This window comes from Narcine bancroftii, chromosome 5 (genome assembly GCF_036971445.1).
Source record: "Narcine bancroftii isolate sNarBan1 chromosome 5, sNarBan1.hap1, whole genome shotgun sequence".
Lineage (NCBI taxonomy): Eukaryota > Metazoa > Chordata > Chondrichthyes > Torpediniformes > Narcinidae > Narcine > Narcine bancroftii.
Genome location: NC_091473.1, coordinates 181754107 through 181777351, shown reverse-complemented (window position 1 = coordinate 181777351; position 23245 = coordinate 181754107). Strand labels below are relative to the sequence as shown.

Here is a 23245-nt window from a genome sequence, read left to right as displayed (position 1 = left end):
GGAGGGTGGGCTCAAATGTGAAGACTGGTGATACCATCAAGGTGGTGAACAGTGTGCACAGAGCGACTTCCCTCCATGGGTGGTGGGTGTATCTGGCCCAGAGCTTTGGGACGAATAATGTGGCTCTCTGCACCTTAGGCTTTTCCACAACCGCTGTGCGAGGACATCCCTCTGTTCTACTCCAGAACTGCCGTGCGAGGACATCCCTCTGTTCTACTCCAGAACTGCCGTGCGAGGACATCCCTCTGTTCTACTCCAGAATCGCTCTGTGTGAGGACATCCCACTGTTCTACTCCAGAACTGTCATGCGAAGACATCCCTCTGTTCTACTCCAGAACTGCTGTGTGAGGACATCCCTCTGTTCTACTCCAGAATCGTTCTGTGTGAGGACATCCCTCTGTTCTACTCCAGAACCACTCTGTGTGAGGACATCACTCTGTTCTACTCCAGAACCACTCTGTGTGAGGACATCACTCTGTTCTACTCCAGAACTGCTCTGTGTGAGGACATCCCTCTGTTTTACTCCAGAACCGCTCTGTGTGAGGACATCCCTCTGTTCTATTCCAGAACTGCTCTATGAGGACATCCCTCTGTTCTACTCCAGAACCGCTCTGTGTGAGGACATCCCTCTGTTCTACTCCAGAACCGCTCTGTGTGAGGACATCCCTCTGTTCTATTCCAGAACCGCTCTGTGTGAGGACATCCCTCTGTTCTACTCCAGAACCGCTCTGTCGAGGATATCCCTCTGTTCTACTCCAGAACCACTCTGTGTGAGGACATCCCTCTGTTCTACTCCAGAACCACTCTACACAAAAATATCCCAATTATTTCAGAACTGCTCTGGATTATTCCACAGTTGTTCTGCACAAAGACATTCCCATTTAATACATAGCTGCTTGCTGCGAGGATATTCCTCGCATTTGCTCTACATGAGGACATTCTTGATTTACTCCAAGCAATGCATTGTGAGGATATTCTTCTGATTTACTCCAGAGCCGGTCTATGCAACGACATCCTGATTTAATCTGGAACCGCTCTGTGCGGGGACATCCTGATTTACTCCGGAGCTGATCTATGCAATGACATCCTGATTTACTCTGGAGCCGGTCTAATGAGAACATTCCTGATTTACTCCAGAACCAATCTACACGAGGACATCCTGATTTAATCCAGAGCCGATCTATGCAAGGACATCCTGATTTACTCTGGAACCGCTCTGCCTCAAGACGTCCTAATGCTCAGAAACTGTTCTGTACAAAGCCATTCCACGCAAGGATATTCCCAATTTACTGTAGAACCGCTCGACGTAACAACATTCATCAGATTCAAGAGGATTGTTGATTGTTTCCGGAAGGTGATGAGGAACACTCAGTGGACATCCAGCTGCCCCTTCTCTATGCCCCGCTCAACCCTCCCAGCCGCTCTTACGCAGGGAGTGGCGAGGGCGTGCTTTCTTTGTACCTGGGGACTGTGCATCTCACAGTCAGCGGGAATCTCGGCATGGCTGAAGAACCGGTTGGGGTAGCGCTGGTTCCGGGTGTCGCTCGAAGACCCACTGGATCCACCTGAGAGCAGGAACGGTGCAGGGTTAGCAGAGGAGCGGTGTGCAGGGCAGGGTGGAGATAAGCAGGGATAGGGAGGGAGAGAAGATGTGGAAGAGAGCAAAAAAGAGCAAAAAATAATACAAAAGAGGCGTGCAAGCAGGAACAGATACACAGGCACAATGGACGCACGAGACAATGATACGTTCAGAAGCAACAGCAGAATTCAACATCAACAACAATCTGAGCAAAAGTCTCTTGAACCCCCAGCACCTGAGACAAGCGATGAAGGAAAGTCAATGATAGTTTCAAACAACAGCCAAAGAAGCAAGTGAAATGATTTAAAACTTTTTCAAGACTATCAAAAAAGTGACAGACCCGTCCCCACCAGTACAGTAGCCCAGTGTAACACAGGGACAGACCCATCCCCACCAGTACTGTACCCCAGTGTAACACAGGGACAGACCCATCCCCACCAATACTGTACCCCGGTGTTACACAGGGACAGACCCGTCCCCACCAGGACTGTACCCCAGTGTAACACTGGGACAGACCCATCCCCACCAGGACTGTACCCCAGTGTAACACAGGGACAGACCCATCCCCACCAATACTGTACCCCAGTGTAACACTGGGACAGACCCATCCCCACCAGTACTGTACCCCAGTGTTACACAGGGACAGTCCCATCCCCACCAGTACAGTAGCCCAGTGTAACACAGGGACAGACCCATCCCCACCAGGACTGTACCCCAGTGTAACACTGGGACAGACCCATCCCCACCAGGACTGTACCCCAGTGTAACACAGGGACAGACCCATCCCCACCAATACTGTACCCCAGTGTAACACTGGGACAGACCCATCCCCACCAGTACTGTACCCCAGTGTTACACAGGGACAGTCCCATCCCCACCAGTACTGTACCCCAGTGTAACACAGGGACAGACCCATCCCCACCAATACTGTACCCCGGTGTTACACAGGGACAGACCCGTCCCCACCAGTACTGTACCCCAGTGTTACACAGGGACAGACCCATCCCCACCAGGACTGTACCCCAGTGTAACACAGGGACAGACCCATCCCCACCAGGACTGTACCCCAGTGTAACACAGGGACAGACCCATCCCCACCAGGACTGTACCCCAGTGTAACACAGGGACAGACCCATCCCCACCAGGACTGTACCCCAGTGTAACACAGGGACAGACCCATCCCCACCAATACTGTACCCCGGTGTTACACAGGGACAGACCCGTCCCCACCAGTACTGTACCCCAGTGTTACACAGGGACAGACCCATCCCCACCAGTACTGTACCCCAGAGTAACGCAGGGACAGACCCATCCCCACCAGTACTGTAGCCCAGTGTAACACAGGGACAGACCCATCCCCACCATGACTGTACCCCAGTGTAACACAGGGACAGACCCATCCCCACCATTACTGTACCCCGGTGTTACACAGGGACAGACCTGTCCCCACCAGTACTGTACCCCAGTGTTACACAGGGACAGTCCCATCCCCACCAGTACTGTACCCCAGTGTAACACAGGGACAGACCCATCCCCACCAGTACTGTAGCCCAGTGTAACACAGGGACAGACCCATCCCCACCATGACTGTACCCCAGTGTAACACAGGGACAGACCCATCCCCACCATTACTGTACCCCGGTGTTACACAGGGACAGACCTGTCCCCACCAGTACTGTACCCCAGTGTTACACAGGGACAGTCCCATCCCCACCAGTACTGTACCCCAGTGTTACACAGTGACAGACCCATCCCCACCGGTACTGTACCCCAGTGTTACATAGTGACAGACCCATCCCCACCGGTACTGTACCCCAGTGTTACATAGTGACAGACCCATCCCCACCGGTACTGTACCCCAGTGTTACATAGTGATAGACCCATCCCCACCAGTACTGTAGCCCAGTGTAACACAGGGACAGACCCATCCCCACCAGTACTGTAGCCCAGTGTAACACAGGGACAGACCCATCCCCACCAGGACTGTACCCCAGTGTAACATAGGGACAGACCCATCCCCACCAGTACTGTACCCCAGTGTAACACAGGGACAGACCCATCCCCACCAGGAATGTACCCCAGTGTTACACAGTGACAGACCCATCCCCACCGGTACTGTACCCCAGTGTTACATAGTGACAGACCCATCCCCACCGGTACTGTATCCCAGTGTTGCCTAGTGACAGACCCATCCCCACCGGTACTGTACCCCAGTGTTACATAGTGACAGACCCATCCCCACCGGTACTGTACCCCAGTGTTACATAGTGACAGACCCATCCCCACCAGTACTGTACCCCAGTGTTACATAGTGACAGACCCATCCCCACCGGTACTGTACCCTGGTGTCATACAGTGAGAGAATAACTATATTTATTACGTCGGGGTTACTGGGCAGTGAGGAGAAGCAGGGAACCAGGGTGATTTCCTCCCCCACCTCTTTTCTAAGCAATGAATTCCCCTTCTCTCTAACCCCAGGGTCACTGGGCAGTGACGGGGAGCAGGAACCCTGGTTGATTCCCCTCTCTTTATCCTATCCCATTGTTCCTGCATCATCTTGCACCAGAAGGTGTGGGGGAAAACCCGGGCTCAAAGAGCGGCTGTAATACCCGCTCCAATCTGTTCCCAATTGCTAGGGAGGGGGAAATCAACCTTTACCTGAGCTGGACAACGAGCTGGCGTTGCTGGTCGACTGGCTGTGCTCCACTGAGGGGCTAGTGGAGATGCTGCTGCTCGTGTTGGTCCCCTCATCCAGCGTTTTCTTGAAGAAGTTGTGTTGCAATGCATAGAAAGGGGTGATGCGTGTTTTGGGATCATAGTCCAGCATTCTGAGAATCAGGTCCTTGAACTTCAAGTACTCGGCAGGCGTGTGGCCGGGTTCACCCGCTCTGCGACCACTCGGACCTCCCGTCTCCACGCCAATAATGTGGTGGAGCTTCCGTGAAGCAGCTACTCGGTATTCCTGTCCAGAGACCAATGGGGGGCACAGGGTTAACACAGGGACCCATGGATATCACGGGGTTAATACTGTGTACCCATGGGGATCAAGGATTTAACAGCGACACATGGGTATTACAGGGATCATAGGGTTCACATTGGGAAGCAAGGGGTTAACACAGGGACCCCTGGGGAGAAAACCACTCTCTCAGCAGGAATGCCTCACCTCTTGGGTCGCCTTACAGACTTTCCATGTAACAGTACAGCACAGAAACACGCAATTCAGCCCGTTTTGTCTGTGCCAAACTGTTATTCTGCCTCGTTCCACTGACCTGCACCCAGACTATACTCCTCTCATCGATGTATCTGTTCAAATTCTTCTTAAATGTCAAACCTGAGCCCACGTTCTGTTGACAGCTTGTTCCATACCCCCACCCACCGTTCTCTGTGTGAAAACGTTCCTGCTAAACTTCTCCCCTTTCACCCTTAACCCATGTCCTCTGGTTTGTATCTCACCCCCCCCCCCTCCCTCCACCAGTGGGAAAAGCCTGCTTGCAATTCCTTGATCTATCCCTCTCATCATTTTGTACCCCACCATCAAATTTCCCCTCATTCTTCAACGCTCCATGGAATAAAGTCTGAACCTCTATCTGTTCCCTGTAACTCAGCTCCTCAACATCCGAGTAAATCTTCTCTACACCCTTTCCATCTTTTTGATATTTCTCCTGTAGATCAGTGATCAAAACTGCACACAATGCTCCAAATTTAGCTTCACCAATGTCTTGTACATTATGTTTGGAATAGGTCGTGGTTAAGAAAGAGGAATTGCTGGATCATTCTCCAAAGTCCCTGGGAGTAAAGACCCCTTATGTTCAACCTGTGCCCTCAGGTTCTCGACTCTCTTTTCGCTTGGAAAAATATTCTGATTTTCCACACAATCCGTGTCCCTCATGATTCTATAAACCACTATCAGATGGCCCCACAGCTCCCCAATGCTCGAGGGGTAAATCATCCCAGACTGTCCTATCTCTCCTGATAACGCTAGCCCTCTATCCTGGCAATAGCCTGACGAATCTCCTCTGCCCTCTCTCTAATGCTATTCTATTCTTCGTCACCCAGTGGGGAGACAGGCCCTTTGGCCCATCTTCCCCATGCTGACCAAAATGGCCCACCCAACCTAGTACCACTTGCCTGCAATTGGCCCCAGATCCCTCTAAACCCATCCTATCCATGGATCCATCCCAAGGTCCCACCCACACTGGTCCCACCTGCTTATGTTTGGCTCCATATCCTCCAATGTTTTTTCTTAATGCTGCAATAGTCCCTGCTTCAACTCCCCCCTCCGCCAGCCTGTTCTGTGCACCCACCACACTCCGAGTGAGCAACTTCTGGGACAGGTAGGCCCTGCAGAGACTCGAATGCGCACGGAATTATAATTTGAACGTTTAAGTGGCGTGAAACTGAATTACTGTAATATTGTATTCTGCTAAAACCACCGGAGCAAGGTTTGTATTTGTAAACGTTGTCTATGTATCTTTTCTTGAATATAGTTTTTTTTTTGCACTACCGACAAGTAGAAATTCTGCCACACCCGCAAGTAAAAGAATCTCAGGGTTGTATGTGATGTCACGTATGTACCCTGGCAATAAATCTGAGTCTGAACCTTGGTCAAATGGAAAAAAAACCTGAGTAAAAACAAATATTCACCCCCCCACCTTTGTCCACTGGTTACTGATTCCCATGGATAGACACTCTATGTGTTCACCTGATCTATTCCTCTCTTGATTTGTACACCTCCTCATTCTCCAGTGCTCCACAGAATAAAGTGCCAACTTGCTCAACCTCTCCCTGTAACTCAGGTCACCTCCCCACACCCTATCTGGGACTTCGCAACATCCTCATTAATCTTCTCTGCCCCCCCCCCCTTCACCTTAAACCTTTGTCCTCTTGTTACTGATTTCGCTGCTCTGGGCAACAGACTCTCTGTGTTCACCCAACCTGTTCCTCTTGTGGCATGGTCAACCAAAGAGTGCAGAAAATTCTCAGTGTCGCAACCTCTCTGTTGTTCAAAACACTTCTCAGCAAAACCAGCAAAACACGAAAGTCTGCAGATGCTGTGACTGTAGTAAATGCACAAAAGTGCTGGAGAAATTCACCAGGTCCTGCAGCATCCACAGGAGGCAAAGACTTACAACCAGCGTTTCAGGCCTGAGCTCTTCATCAAGGTATGGGCAAAAGCAGGCAGGCGCCTGAACAAGGTTGGCTGAGGGGAAGGAAGGAGCACAAGCCAACAGCCAAGGACTCGTTGGACATAGGGAGTTAGGTGCAGAGTTGGTGGACAGGACATCCAGGGTTGTGCTCTCAGGAGTGCTATGTGCCATGTGCTAACGAGGCTAGAAATAGGAAGTTAATGCAGTTAAATACTAAATATGTAGCTAAAGAGATGATGCAGAAGGGAGGGCTTCGTGTTTCTGTGCAATTGGGCTCGGTTCCAGGGATGGTGGGACCTGTTCCGATGGGATGGTTTGCACCTGACCGGGAGGAGGACTACCATCCTTGAGGATAGGTTAGCTAGTGCCGCTCCGGGGGGGGAGGGGGTTTAAACTAGATTGGCAGGGGGATGGGAACCATAGTGTTAGAGTAGATAGGGAGGTGGAGGAGGGTAAAGGTCAGGCGAGGACTATATGTCCAGACATAAAACAAAGGTTTGTACGTGATAGAAATGTTCTAAGATCTATTTATTTAAATGTGAGGAGCATTGTTGGAAAGGAAGATGAGTTTAGGTCGTGGATTGGGACATGATTGCAATTAGTGAGACGGTTGCTGGAGGAGCAGGGCTGGCACCTCAATGTTCTGGTGTGATAGAGGGGAAGGGATAAAAGGTGGAGGAGTCAGATAAAATATCACAGCTATGCTTAGACAGGACAGCCCAGAAGGCTCATCTACAGAGCCCACTTGGATGGAGTGGAGGAACGGGGAAGGTTGGGTTGTATTATAGACCGCCCAATGGTCAGAGAGAATGGGAGGAGCAAATCTGTCGAGAGAGAGAGCAGACCGATGAAAGAAACAGAACGTCGTGGTCAGAGATTTTAACTTTCCACATATTGACTGGGACTCCCATACTCTAAAAGGGCTGGATGGCTTGGAGCAGGGGTTCTCAACCTTTCTCTTTCCACTCACATCCCACCTTAAGTAATCCTTCTGCCATTGGTGCTCTGTGATTAATGAGGGATTGCTTAAGGTGGATGTGAGTGGGAAGGGAAGGTTGAGAATAGCTGCTCTAAACCCAATTGTGACTGAAATATTTTGCTTGAGAAAAATGGTAATTGGCCCATTTCCTTTGGAGTTCGGAAACCGAGCTGCTCTAAACCCAATTGTGACTGAAATATTTTGCTTGAGAAAAATGGTCATTGGCCCATTTCCTTTGGAGTTCGGAAACAGTGCACATAATGAGTCAATTATGTATGATTTTAAGTGGTTTTCAACTTTTTTGTTTCCACCAAGCCTAAGGTGTGTAAATCCTTTGGTTATGGGATTAATTTTATATTTTAAAATGTAGTAACAGATGAATGTTTCTTTCACTTTTCCAAACCAAAGGATATCTATTTTAACAAATATCAACAATGAGGGGAGATTTGATAAAGTTTACAAAATTATGAGGGGTATAGACAGAGTAAATGTGAGTAGGCTCTTTCCACTGAGATCGGGAGAGATAAATATGAGAGGACATGGCTTTAGGGTGAAAGGTTTAGGGGGAACATTTTCACTCAGAGTGGTGGGAGCGTGGAACGATGTGGTAAATGCGAGCTCATTCTTAAGCATTAACCATAAAATGGATAGATATACAGATGTGAGTGATCTGGAGGGTTATGGAATGGGTGCAGGTCTATGGGACTGGTGGAATGACGTTTCAGCACAGACTAGAAGAGCCGAATGGCCTGTTTTCTGTGGTTCTATGGATAGGAGGGCAAGAGAGAAAAGCTGAGAATTGATCAGGGAGGGGGGTTGCTCTGTGAATGCAGAGCTAGAGAAAAGGAGACACGGGGATGAGTAAAAAAGGAGAGACAAGAGGTTGGGAGCTGGAGGAAAGGAGGCAGAGGGAGAGGGATAGAGAGACAGGGGAGCGGGCTAACAAAAACCAGAGAGGTCGATGTTAATTCCATCTGGTTGGAGGGTGACCAGATGGAAGATAAGGTGTTGTTCCTCCATTTTGTGGGTCGTCTCAGTGTGGGAGTGCATGAGACCATGGGCAATATGTCAGCCTGGGAATGGGACAGGGAAATGAAATGGGCTGCCCCTACCACATATTCTTCAAGCTCCTGCTTGCTCTGATGTAGTGATCAGGCTTGAAACATTGGTTATATATCATTGCCTCCTCTAGAAACTATGAGACGTGCCTAGTTTCTCCAGAAATTTATGTGTATTCAGTCCCAAACCAGGTATTGGGCAAAAAAAAAATCAGAACAGACGGCATGAGAGAATTAGACAACCACATTCTTGGGTGGAGATCCGCATTGGCCTGACATACCTTCTTCATGTCCTTGACCTTCTTGATGGCCCAAAGGCCATCGGAGAGCTTGTCAAAGTACTTGCGGGCTTTAGGGGCTTGCTCCAGCATGTGCGTGGGAGGGATGCCGACGACCTCCACTATCTTGTTCATCTGATCCACCTGGAGGGAGAAGGAAGAGGCCGGGAGTCACACTTGGCCAAGAGAAAGGAGAGGGAAGATGAGTTGGAGCAACAGAGGTGAGAATTCATGGCATTGTACCCCCAAGAAGGTTGGACAGTAGTTTTGTTGGAACGGTGCAGAGGGAGCTTCACTCTGTGCCTGACTCCGGGAGTGTGTGATGGGACGGTGTGGAGGGAGGGAGCTTCACTCTGTGTCTGACCCCGGGAATGTGTGACGGGACAATGTGGAGGGAGCTTCACTCTGTGTCTGATCCCGGGAGTGTGTGACGGGACGATGTGGAGGGAGCTTCACTCTGTGTCTGACCCCGGGAGTGTGTGACAGGATGATGTAGAGGGAGCTTCACTCTGTGTCTGATCCCGGGAGTGTGTGACGGGACTGTGCGGAGGGAGCTTCACTCTGCGTCTGACTCCGGGAGTGTGTGACAGGACGGTACGGTGGGAGCTTCACTCTGTGTGTGACCCCGGGAGTGTGTGACAGGACGGTGCGGAGGGAGCTTCACTCTGTGTGTGACCCCGGGAGTGTGTGACAGGACGGTGCGGAGGGAGCTTCACTCTGGGTCTGACCACGGGAGTGTGTGACGGGACGGTGCGGAGGGAGCTTCACTCCATGCTGTCCCTTTCCCGGATGTACTTGATGGAACACAGATACAGGGAATGTTGTGGCTCACCTCATTGGATCCACTGAAGAGGGGTTCTCCAGTGTGCATTTCCACCAGAATGCAACCCAACGACCACATGTCAATGGAGAGATCATAGGACATGCCAAGGAGCACCTCAGGTGAGCGGTAAAACCGGCTCTGGATGTATTGGTAGATCTGTGGGCACAAGGCATCGTCTGTACATCAGGCTACTCATTTCAGGACATCGAAGGGCCACATTGGCCTGCCATTGGTTTTGGGCCTGGCTGGACCACAGTCACAGGCCAGGGAGGTTCCTGGCTGGACGGTGACAGCAAGACCATCATTTTTTAAAATATTGACAGCATGGTAGAAGCAAAGTCCAGCCATTTAAACCTGTGCCAACCAAATTAACCTACAACACAAAATGTTTTGAGAGGAGGAGTAAACTCTAGCACCTGCAGGTCAAATCAAATCAAATCAAAATCAAATCAAATAGCTTTTTATTGTCATTGTACAAGTTATACAACGAGATTTATGACAGCAGTACAAGGTTACCAATGCAGCGACGCAACCACAGGCAGCACCACAGAAGTTAAATAAAAAATTTAATTTACAGTGCCGTATATGTCCTTTATGTGAATGGAAGGGGGGTGTCGGCTGTATGTATAATAGATGTGGAGGACAGAGAGGGGAATTTGTGGATATGTGTGTTCAGTGTAGTGACAGCCTGGGGGAAAAAGCTGTTTCTGAGTCTGTTTGTTCTTGTCTTGATTGACCTGTAGCGTCTGCCAGAGGGTAGTAGGTCAAACAGATGCAGGGCAGGGTGGGTGGGATCCTTTATTATTGCTTGGCACGGGGGAACATAGAAACCCTTTCCATACAGCACCCAATTCAAACCCAGATCATTGGCACAGTAATAGCGTCGTGCTAATTGTGCTAAAACAACAGATATCAGTTACACTCTCCCTGTGCAAAAACCATCAAACCTCACTCTTAAACCTGGTGATCAGACCTTAGCCTGTAACCCACTCCTCGGGATCTGTTACTCCATACGCTAACCCTCTGAACCCTGGATCAAATCCCACTGGCAACCTACTCTCAGAGATGTTACTCTATAGATGTATAAACCCCTGAATCCCAGGATTACATCCCAGCCTGTAACCTACTGCCAGGGATCTGTTATTCTGTAAATCTCTGAAAACACATACACACACACATATCTCTCACACACTCTTGTTTTCTTATACACTCCCTCTCACACACTCACCTCTCTCTCACACTTTCTCTCACATCTCCCCCTCTCAAACACAACCCCTCTGTCCCCCCCTCCTCACACACACACACACCACCCCCCCCAACCAAACACCAGCCATCTTGATGCCTCACCTGTTGCCCGAGCTGGCAGGAGCTGCCAAAATCCACGATCTTGATGGCGCTGCGCTTGGGGTTCACCAGTAGGATGTTCTCGGGCTTGAGGTCACAGTGGATGATGCTGAGTTCGGGCGTGGCGAGAAAGAGCAGGGCTGTGCACATTTGCTGGGCAAACTTGCGGGTGAGGTTGAGCGAGACGCCGCGGAAGTTGGTGTTGCGTAGCAGGTCGTACAGGTTGTAGGAGAGCAGCTCAAAAACCAGGCACAGGTGATTACGGAACATGAAGTGCCGCTTTAGGTGAACTGCGGGGAGGGAGGGACATTCTGCTTTACACACAGGGCAGCAGACTCTTCGGCCCACCATGACCGTGCTGGCCCACCAACAGCAATCCTCCCCCACCCCCCACTGACTCCATAGCTGCCCCTGCTTCCTAGGGATAATTCTAGTGTCCTGTTAGCCCACAGGTTTCCATGCAGAACTCTGCGCAGGGAGTGCCCGGAGCTGGGCATCGAACCTGGGTCACTGCCCATTGCAATGCTGGGTATCTTTCCCTCCAACCTCTGCTCCCTACATTCCCGTCAACTCCTCCTGGATTCTACCTTCCTCACCCACACACATCGGGGGTGATTTGCAGTGGCCAATTAACCCAGCAAACACAACACACTAATGCACACACACATGTACATACCCACACACACAGGTTGGGATCATACACTGGTCTCTGGATATCTGATGATGTTGATGGGCCCTGGGAGCCTAAACACTCCAGTGGATGGAGGCCAGTACCCAGAGGTTCCTGGGTCTTCTGCTATTGCAGCTCTGGAAGTTTGGAAGGAAGTGGAAAACGTCTCTCCCTCTACCCCCCCAACCACATACACACAAACATATAGACACACATGTAGACCTATATAGATAGACACAAATATTTTGGCAAACATACAGATACATACAAATGCACACACACAAAACCAAATGCAAACATACCCAGATGCACAAAACACACGTACACTCTCATACACACCCATACATAGATACACACACAAACATAGACACATATGCACACAAATATAACCCAGCAAACACAACACACACACACACACACACACACGCATACGTGGCAGAGTTGAACCCAGGTCCCTGCAGTTGTTGAACCAGCTGTGCCACGTGACCCATTAACAAGAGTTGACCTTTTCTATGACCTGCCTGCAGGCTGGTCAACTCTCCACTGCCTCGTGTAGTTGCTCATGAGCAAGGGTCAAGGACAGCCTCGTGTCAACCTGCATGGGGAGGAGGTGGGGAGAGGACTATGTCACGGTGACCTGCGCGGGTGGATGTGGGGGGTGCCTACCGATATAGTATTTCATCTCGGTGTCGTGCTTGTTCATCAGCTCCAGGAGACGCAGCTCAATCTGGGCCTGGTTCAGAAAGGCCTTCTTGTTCTTGATGATCTTGACGGCGACCCACTCCTGCTCCTGGTGGTCGTAGGCCTTCACTACCTGGGCCCAGGAGAAGGGGAAGGGGGGGGAGGGGGTGATGGAGGGAGCAAAGGAGTGAATGAGCAGCATTAAAGCAGACCCATGTAGAAACAAATGGCAGGCCCTTTGACCATCACCTCCATGCTGACCAAGTAGTCTACTTGAGCTGGTCTCTATCATCTGCATTCTGCCCATTCCCTTTAAATATTGCAACTGTTCCATGAGACCGTAAGACTGGAGCAGAAATAGGCCAATCAGACCATCGAGTCTCCCCTGCTATTTAATTATGAGCTGATTCATTTTTCCACTCAGCCCCATTGCCTGGCCATCTCCCCATAACCTTTGATGCCCTGGCTAATCAAGAACCTGTCAATCCCATCATGATCATTTCCTCTAACAGCTCATCCACATGTGCGCATCCCTTTGTGTGAAGAAGGTGTCCCTCAGGTACCCTTTTATTCTTCAAAGTTCAGATTTATCGTCAGAGAACATACATTCAAGATTCCTTTTTTGTCATACAATCGTACAGAATTATGAAATATATGAAATTTCCTTCTGCCTCATTAAGAATTGCCATTAGTGTTGCCCGGCGCCCCTCACAGCACGAGAGAAAGAGAAGCAAAAGAGAGTCCCTTCAGAGACAATGAGTGTCCATGAATTCGCCTCCCGCAGCCGCACAGACTCCTATTCGATCCATCAGCTGCCTGAGGTCCAGACCCGAACCTCCGGCACGACCAGGAAGCAAGATCATGATCAAGCCCCCAAGGATCCTTCAGGTGAGCCCTACTTGCCCTGAGATTCTTTTTCCTGTAGGCCAGGGAGAATTTCTAATTATGATTAAATGTAAACTGTACTCAGAAAGGAATGAACACACAAAAGAAATGTAAACAAAATTTATTGTAAATTTGGAAGAGTTCTTAAATTAGTCCCTGATTGAGTTTGCTGTTGAGGAGCCTGATGGTGGAGGGGTAGCAGCTGTTCCTGAACCTACTGGTGCAAGTCTTGTGGCACCGATACCTATTTCCTGATGGTAGCAGTGAGAACAGAGCGTGTGCTGGGTGGTGTGGGTCCCTGATGATTGCTGCTGCTCTCAGACAGCACCGTTCCCTGTTGATGTTTTGGATGGTGGGGAGGGTTTTGCCTGTAATGTCCTGGGCTGTGTCCATTACCTTTTGCAGGGCTTTACGCTCAGGGGTTTGGTGCCCCCATACAAGACCATGATGCAGCCGGTCAGCACACTTTCCACCACACATCAGTAGAAATTTGCCATGGTTTAGGTTCCAGATTCTCCAGATGTTCGTAGTATTGGAAAGGCTGGGAGTTTTCTCCCTGGAGTGTAGGGGACTGGGGGGGGGGGGGGGGGGGGGTGGTGGGGGGGGAAACACCTTATAGTGGGGCGAGGGTCACAGATCAGGTGGGTGGTCACTGTCATGTTCCCCTGGATAGGGGAGTCTAAAACTATAGGGGAGAGGGGTAAGACTAGTGTAATCATGAAGAGAGCACGTCAGCACCTCTACATCCTCGGGAGTTTGCGGAGGTCCAGGAACAACTGCTCCCCCTCCACCATCAGACCCATCAAAGACAAATTCAAACAGAGACTCATTTAAGGACTCTTATTTATTGTTGAGAATTTTTTTCTGCATTCCAGTTTGTTTACATTTCTTTCTTTTCTTAAATTTCTCTCTTTTGTATCTTTTCCTGAGTACAGTTTACACTACCAATAAGTAGAAATTTGGCCTGACCCAGAGGAAAAAGAACCTCGTGTGATGCCATGTACATACTCTGACAATAAATCTGAACATGTATTCCTAAGCGTGCATGGTCATGAACAATGTAGCACCATATATACAAGCTCTTCAGCCCACGGCGTTGTGCCAACCTATATACACTTACAGAAAAAACTAAACCCCCTACCTCTATTTTCCATCCATCCGTGGGCCTGTCTAAGAGTCTCTTAAATGCCCCTAATGTTCCAGCCTCCACCACCACCCCTCGCAATGCATTCCAGGGCCCCACATCTCTCTGTGTAAAACGGCTTTCCCTTGACATCTCCCTAAATTTCCCTCCTTTTTCACTTTTATATATGTTCTGGGGTGTTGGCTACTCCCACCGTGGGGAAAAAGGCACTGGCTGTCCACCCTATCTCTCCCTCTCAGACCATGCAGATCTCTATCAAGTTTCCTCTCATCCTTCTACATTCCAAAGAGAATATATGGGAGCGAGAGAAGTTTAAAGGGAGCAGAGCTCCAGCTCTGTTAATCTTGCAAGAAATATTTTCCAATCCAGGCTACATCCTGGTAAATCTCCTGGGTTACCTGTCCGAATGAGCCCTTTCCAATCAGGGAGTCGATTTCATATCTATCCATCCACTTCTCTCCGTTCTTCACGATGTAGTCATAATTATCATCGTCGTAGCCCTCATTGTAGATCTTTCGCTCCTTCTTGTGACTAGAATCGTCTGGGGGCACGTGCTGGGCTCGCCTCTTCTTCTTGGCATAGTAAACCTGTAGCAGCAGAGACCATAGGGGTTTCAGGTGCTAGGGCAAGGTAGGAAACGGCAGTGGCACATGGGCCAAATCGTCTGTGCTGCCCAGGGTGTCTACCCGAGTTATTTGTCCGAGTTTCTCCCTTATTTAGATAAACCTTTACTTGTGCTCCCTCTAAACTCACCAGGACCCCATCTCACTCTCCCGTTAAACTCCCAGGGACCCCGTTTCCCGCTTCATTTACACTCCCCGGTCACCATCTCCCACTCCCTTTACAGTCCCTGGGACCCCGTCTTACACTCTCCTTATCTCCCAGAGACACTGGTTCCCGCTCCATTTACACTCCATGGTCACTGTCTCCCATTCCCTTTTGCACTCCCTGGGACCCTGCCTCATACTCCCTTTAAACTCCCAGGGACCCCAGTTCCTGCGGCCTTTACACTCCCTGCGACCCCATCTCACACTAAATTCCCAGGAACCCTGTTTCCTGCTCCATCTAAACTCACCAGTACTCTATCTCCCACTCCATTTTCACTCCCCGAGACCCCATCTCCCGCTCCCTTCATACTCTCTGGAACCCATCTCCCGGACCCCTTTATAGACCCCAGGACCCCGTTTCCCACTCCTTTGAAACTCCCCGGAACCCATCTCCTTTTAAGCTGGCTGAGACCCCATTGCCCACTCCCCAGGCACCCTGCTCCCTTTAAACTTCTCTCGCTCCCATATATTCCTCACTAATCCCCGCAGATGCCAGAATTGAGTGAGGGTGTGGGAGAGTGAGAGACACAAAACTGTACCCCTTAGAATGGGACCCTCACCCTCTTCCCACTTCACCCGTTGGTAACTGGTGGGAACCTGGTACCATGTGGGGGTGGGGGGTAACGGCAAGGGCTCCTGAAAGGCCTCAGGCGCTGACTGCTTCCTGATCGTACCGGAGACTCTGAACTTGGAGCTCAAGATCAGTGCTGAAATGGTCAGGAGGCCACGCAGCTGTGGAAGTGATAAGGGGTGCAGGATCCAGACCCACAGACACTTGGGGCCCCTAAAGGGCTCTCTTTTGATTCTCAAGTGCTGAAGAAACTTAGCAGGTCACGCAGCATCGAGCTGCATGGCCTGCTGAGTTCAACCTTGGATCCACAGATTTTCTTGTTTAACTCTTTTGCTTCTCTCTCCCCAACCAGAGGGCAGTACATCTGAGGAATTTGTGGCCATGGGCAATTGTGGAGGCTGGGTCATTAAGGAAAGTTCTTGATTAGCCAGGGCATCAAAGGTTATAGGGAGAAGGCGGGGAGTGGGACTGAGTGGGAGAATGGATCAGTTTATGAATGAATGGCAGGTTGAAGAGCCTAATTCTGCAAAGTTTGTACATTAATATACATAATAATAAAGGAACCTTGACCCTCTTTCGATTCTTTTTCTCCCACTGACACAATGTTAATGGGAGGACTCTGGGCAGTATAGACGAACTGAGAGATCTTGGGGTCTGTGTCCACAGACCCTCTAAGCTGCTGCCCAGGTCAACAGTGTTGTTAAGAAGACGTATGGTGTGTTGGCTTTCATTAAATGTTGTTCGAATTCAAGAGCCGTGAGGTAATGTTGCAGCACTACAAAACCTTGGTTGGACCCCACGTGGAATATCGTGTTCAGTTCTGGTCACCTGACTGCAAGGAAGGAGGCTACAGAGAGGCTGCAGAGCAGATTTACAAGGATGCTGCCTGGATTGGAGAGCACACCTCATGAGGAGAGGTTTTGTGAATTGCTCTGTTCTCCTGTAGTGATGGAGGATGAGGGGTGTCCTGACAGAGGGGTATAAGACGATGAGAGGCATTGATCGTGTGCACAGCCAGAGGCTTATCCTCCGGCTGAAATGGCCAACATGAGGGGGCATATTTTAAAATGCTTGGGAGCAAGTACAGGGGGATGTTCTTCACACAGAGAGGGGTGGGTGCATGGAATGTGCTGCCAGCAATGGTGGTGGAGGCAGGGACAATTGGGTCTTTGAAGAGACAATTAGATAGGTGCATGAAATGAGAGAAATGGACGGGAAATTCCACCTTGTTGTTAGAGTAAGTTATTTGGTTAGCAGGATGCCGTGGACTGTACTGGGCGTAGATTTCTATGTTCCTTGTTCTATAATAGTGGCAAATGGACTAGTGCCTGCACAGGACAAAGCAAGATGAAAGAATTTTGTGTTTGAAACGATAGTCTTGAACCTTGAGGGAAGCTGGATTGACAAGGGATGGGGAAAATTGGGGAGGTGGCATGCCTAGCACCCCAGCAGCTTGCTCACCTCGTTGATGTGCTTGTAAGTCTTGATCAGATCCACTGACAGTTTCCTGAGGGGGGTCATGCCAGACTCACGGAAACACAGGGGAATCCTCCTCTGCAGGATCGTCATGTCTGAGAGTACCTGGAAGGTGAAGCAGCAGAACAATGGGACCCTATCTGTTGTCACCCAGTAAATGGGGATGGTGACCCCCCCCCCCACCTTCCATCACACCCCCCACACCCCAAGACGTTCCATACCACAGGTCGAGAGATGGGGAGAAAGCAAATAACAGCCTGGTTAGAACTGTCACCAGCTGTCACCCCATTGAGAAGAAGCATGACAGATTACCCTTCAGGACAGTGACAATGGCAGCAGACCAGCAAGGAACTCAGTGGCTTTGGGACCCACACAGGCTGCGGGCTGCAGGAGACCGGCTCATGGAAACTGGGATTCTTCACGCTGTGATTAAGAGGTGCCAGCTAAATTAATGAACACGGGCTCAATTTTGACATTTAAGAAAAATGTGGGCTTTTCTCCTTGGAGCAATGAAGGATGAGAGGTGACTTAATACAGGTCTACAACTTAACGAGAAGTATAGGTATGGCAGACAACCACCACTTTATCCCCCGGAGAGACAGTAGCAAATACCAGAGGACATCTGTTTCAGGTGAGGAGAGGAAAGTTCAGGGGAGACATTTTTTTATATCAACACAGAGAGTGGTGGGTGCCTGGAATGTATTGCCAGGGGTGCCTGAGGCCATTACAATAGGGACATTTAAAAGACCTTTAGACAGGCACATAGATACAAGAAAAATAGAGGGTTATGGGTGTGAGGTAGGGAAGGGTTAGATTGCAGAGTAGGTCAGCACATCATGGGACAAAGGTCCTGAAACGTGCCGGGATGTTCTATGTGCAATGAATCATAAAAGATTATTTTGCTGATGCAGAAGGTAATCAAGAAGAATGCTGAGCCTTTCATTCCTGGAGATTTTATTCAATTGGATAGGGGACAAGTAAGGCCACGCCTGGTGTACTATATGGAAGTTCTGGTCTCCTGACTGGAGAAAAGATCTACTGCCTTTGGAGACAGTTGTAGACGAGATTCACCAGGTCCATCTACTGCCTTTGCAGACAGTTGAAGACGAGGTTCACCAGGTCCATCTACTGCCTTTGGAGACAGTTGTAGACGAGGTGCATCAGGTCCATCTACTGCCTTTGCAGACAGTTGTAGACGAGGTTCACCAGGTCGATCTACTGCCTTTGGAGACGCTTGTAGACGAGGTTCACCAGGTTGATCTACTGCCTTTGGAGATGGTTGTAGACGATGAACACCAGGTCGATCTACTGCTTTTGGAGACAAATGTAGATGAGGTTCACCAGGTCAATCCACTGCCTTTGGAGATAGTTGTAGACGAGGTTCACCTGGTCGACTGCCTTTGGAGACAGTTGTAGATGAGGTTCACTCAGTCGACTGCTTTTGGAGACTGTTGTAGATGATGTTCACCAGGTCGATCTACTGCCTTTGGAGACGGTTGTAGACGAGGTTCACCAGGTTCATCTACTGCCTTTGGAGGCAGTTGTAGACGAGGTTCACCTGGTCGACTGCCTTTGGAGACGGTTGTAGACGATGTTCACCAGGTCGATCTACTGCCTTTGGAGATGGTTGTAGATGATGCTCACCAGGTAAATCTACTGCCTTTGGAGACAGTTGTAGACGATGCTCACCAGGTCGACTGCCTTTGGAGATGGTTGTAGATGATGTTCACCAGGTCGACCTACTGCCTTTGGAGACAGTTGTAGACTATGTTCACCGTCTACTGCCTTTGGAAACAGTTGGAGACGATGTTCACCAGGTCCATCTACTGCCTTTGGAGACAGTTGTAGACGAGGTTCACCAGGTTCATCCACTGCCTTTGGAGACAGTTGTAGATGAGGTTCACCAGGTCGACTGCCTTTGGAGACGGTTGTAGATGATGTTCACCAGGTCAATCTACTTCCTTTGGAGACGGTTGTAGATGAGGTTCACCTGGTCGACTGCCTTTGGAGACGGTTATAGATGATGTTCACTAGGTCGACTGCCTTTGGAGACGGTTGTTGACGATGTTTACCAGATCAATCTACTGCCTTTGGAGACAGTTGTAGATGATGCTCACCAGGTCGACACGATGCTCACCAGGTCGACACGATGCTCACCAGGTCGACACGATGCTCACCAGGTCGACACGATGCTCACCAGGTCGACTGCCTTTGGAGATGGTTGTAGATGATGTTCACCAGGTTGACCTACTGCCTTTGGAGACGGTTGTAGACTATGTTCACCGTCTACTGCCTTTGGAAACAGTTGAAGACGATGTTCACCAGGTCCATCTACTGCCTTTGGAGACAATTGTAGATGAGGTTCACCAGGTCAATCTACTGTCTTTGGAAACAGTTGTAGACGAGGTTCACCAGGTTCATCTACTGCCTTTGGAGACGGTTGTAGATGATGTTCACCAGGTCAATCTACTTCCTTTGGAGACGGTTGTAGATGAGGTTCACCTGGTCGACTGCCTTTGGAGACGGTTATAGATGATGTTCACTAGGTCGACTGCCTTTGGAGACGGTTGTAGACGATGTTCACCAGATCAATCTACTGCCTTTGGAGACAGTTGTAGATGATGCTCACCAGGTCGACACGATGCTCACCAGGTCGACACGATGCTCACCAGGTCGACACGATGCTCACCAGGTCGACACGATGCTCACCAGGTCGACACGATGCTCACCAGGTCGACACGATGCTCACCAGGTCGACTGCCTTTGGAGATGGTTGTAGATGATGTTCACCAGGTCGACCTACTGCCTTTGGAGACAGTTGTAGACTATGTTCACCGTCTACTGCCTTTGGAAACAGTTGAAGACGATGTTCACCAGGTCCATCTACTGCCTTTGGAGACAATTGTAGATGAGGTTCACCAGGTCAATCTACTGTCTTTGGAGACAGTTGTAGACGAGGTTCACCAGGTTCATCTACTGCCTTTGGAGACAGTTGTAGATGAGGTTCACCAGGTCAATCTACTGCCTTTGGAGACAGTTGTAGATGAGGTTCACTAGGTCGACTGCCTTTGGAGACGGTTGTAGATGATGTTCACCAGGTCAATCTACTTCCTTTGGAGACGGTTGTAGATGAGGTTCACCTGGTCGACTGCCTTTGGAGACGGTTGTAGACGATGCTCACCAGGTCGACACGATGCTCACTAGGTCGACACGATGCTCACCAGGTCGACACGATGCTCACCAGGTCGACACGATGCTCACCAGGTCGACACGATGCTCACCAGGTCGACACGATGCTCACCAGGTCGACACGATGCTCACCAGGTCGACTGCCTTTGGAGATGGTTGTAGATGATGTTCACCAGGTCGATCTATTGCCTTTGGAGACAGTTGTAGATGATGTTCACCAGGTCGATCTACTGCTTTTAGAGACAATTGTAGATGAGGTTCACCAGGTCAATCTACTGTCTTTGGAGACAGTTGTAGACGAGGTTCACCAGGTTCATCTACTGCCTTTGGAGACAGTTGTAGATGAGGTTCACCAGGTCAATCTACTGTCTTTGGAGATGCTTGTAGATGAAGTTCACCTGGTCGACTGCCTTTGGAGATGATTATAGATGATGTCCACTAGGTCGACTGCCTTTGGAGACAGTTGTAGATGAGGTTCACTAGGTCGACTGCCTTTGGAGACGGTTGTAGACGATGCTCACCAGGTCGAGACGATGCTCACCAGGTCGACACGATGCTCACCAAGTCGACTGCCTTTGGAGATGGTTGTAGATGATGTTCACCAGGTCGATCTACTGCCTTTGGAGACAGTTGTAGACTATGTTCACTGTCTACTGCCTTTGGAGACAGTTGAAGGCGTTGTTCACCAGGTCGATCTACTGCTTTTAGAGACATTAGTAGATGAGGTTCACCAGGTCAATCTACTGCCTTTGGAGACAGTTGTAGATGAGGTTCACTAGGTCGACTGCCTTTGGGGACGGTTGTAGATGATGTTCACCAGGCCAATCTACTGCCTTTGGAGACAGTTGTAGATGAGGTTCACCAGGTCAATTCTGAACATGAAGGGCCATCTTGTGCGGGGAGATTGCGTCGCCTGGGACTATGTGCATTGGAATTTAGGGAATCTTTTCAGAGACATAAAATAATAAAAGGAATAGATAAGATAGAAGAGGTTGTTTCTACTGGGAGGTGAGACTAGAATGAGGGGACACCGGCTCAAGATACTGGGGCAGTGAATTTAGGATGGAGATGAGGAGGAAATGCTTCTCCCAGAGAGCGGTGAATCTGTGGAATTCTCTCCCCAAGGAAGTTGTAGAGGCTCATTAAATGTGTTTAAAACTCAGATGGATAGATTTTTTTGAATAGGAGGTGAATTCAGATTTCTTCAGATTCAGAATTAAGGGTGATGGTGAACAGGAAGAGTGGGGAGTGAAGCTGATCTTAATAAACAGCAGAGCAGGCCATTCTGCTCCCATATGTCACATAGCCCGCTGCTCTGGAGGCAGTGCCCTCCACCTCGGGCTGTATCACAGGCCTGGCCCAGGTGTGTGGACGTACCCTGTCGGTGGTGTTGCCTCTCTGATGGTCAGCGGCTTGGCCCCGTGCGCGGGCATTGCTCAAGCCCCAGTGTGGCCCATGTCGGACCTGCGGGGCTTCACCCGCGGGCTGCTGCAGTCCGCCAAGGGGCAGGTGGCCGTGCTGGCTCGACATTGCCGTCTCAGCAGGGGTGAACCCAAACGAGGCAGCCAAGCAGTGAGAGGAGGGCGGCTTGCATCCTGAGCTGGTCCCACCTGCAGGCACAAGGAAGAGGAGCTTATCAGTCAACCTCTGCACAGCAACGCCCCCACCCCAGCAATGACTCCCCGCCTTGTGAGGCTCCAATCCCACTCATGACCCATGGCGGAGTTAGGGGGTTCCCAGCAGTTAGTCCAGATCTGCAGCGCTGGGGTGCAAAGAAGTAATGGTTGGAGGACTTGCCAACACTTAAAAGCGAAGCCTCCGGATCTTCTCCAATCCCCAGAGTGGTGCTTGGACTCGCACCTTGTTCCAACAACTCCCAAGGTACCACGCACCCTCAGATACACCTCCCTGACAGTACATAGGACTGTGTTTGCATGCCTCTCCACTGTCAGAAACCTGTCCTTCAGGTCCATTTTAAATCTTTCCCCGCTCACCCTCTAGTTTTGACTCCCCTACCCTTGGTGGTGGTGGGGGGGGGGGGGGGGGGGGGAACTGTGACCATCCACCTTATCTACGCTCTTCATGATTTTATAAACCTTGATAAAGTTGGTCCTCAGCCCTCTACACTCCAAAGAACCAGCCTATCCTAACTCAAGCTGACCAGTACGGGAAACACACTTGGACTATTGTGTTCAGTTCTGGTCGCCTCGTTACAGGAAGGATGTTGAAGTCGTGGAGAGGATGTAGAGGAGATTCACCAGGATGTTGCCTGGATTGGAAAATGTGTCTTTTAACAGAGCTGGGGCTTTTCAATTTAAAGTGAAGGAGGATGAGAGGTGACTTAATAGAGATCTACAAGATTTTGAGAGGCACCTGTTTCCCAGGGTGGGAGTAGCAAACACCAGAGGATGTGTTTACAAGCTGAAGGGAGGGAAGTTTAGGGGAGACACACAGAGAGTGGTGGGTGCCTCGAATGAATTGTCTGGGCTGGTGGTGGAGGCTGGAACAGTAAGAACATTTGAAAGACCCTTAGACGGGCACATGGATGTAAGAAAAATAGAACATTATGGGTATGAGGGAGGAAAGGGTTAGAC

At 49.9% G+C, this 23245-nt stretch overlaps 1 protein-coding gene across 4 annotated transcripts in view; it reads right to left on the bottom strand.

Moving 5' to 3' along the window:
• The window catches only part of LOC138764282 (dual specificity tyrosine-phosphorylation-regulated kinase 1A-like), a 108665-nt gene that overhangs the window by 1294 nt on the left and 84126 nt on the right, over positions 1–23245 (bottom strand). For 3 of the 4 annotated variants that reach the window (XM_069939984.1, XM_069939983.1, XM_069939982.1), the window contains 9 exons: positions 22029–22261; positions 17448–17567; positions 14987–15175; positions 12545–12692; positions 11212–11498; positions 9874–10020; positions 9045–9185; positions 4238–4541; positions 1462–1565 (listed from right to left, as the gene is read on the bottom strand). In XM_069939984.1, coding sequence (XP_069796085.1) covers positions 1462–1565; positions 4238–4541; positions 9045–9185; positions 9874–10020; positions 11212–11498; positions 12545–12692; positions 14987–15175; positions 17448–17567; positions 22029–22181 — 1593 coding nt within the window. In that variant the 5' untranslated portion in view covers positions 22182–22261. The remainder of the gene's footprint in view (positions 1–1461; positions 1566–4237; positions 4542–9044; positions 9186–9873; positions 10021–11211; positions 11499–12544; positions 12693–14986; positions 15176–17447; positions 17568–22028; positions 22262–23245) is intronic. The other variant, XM_069939986.1, reaches the window with a different exon arrangement.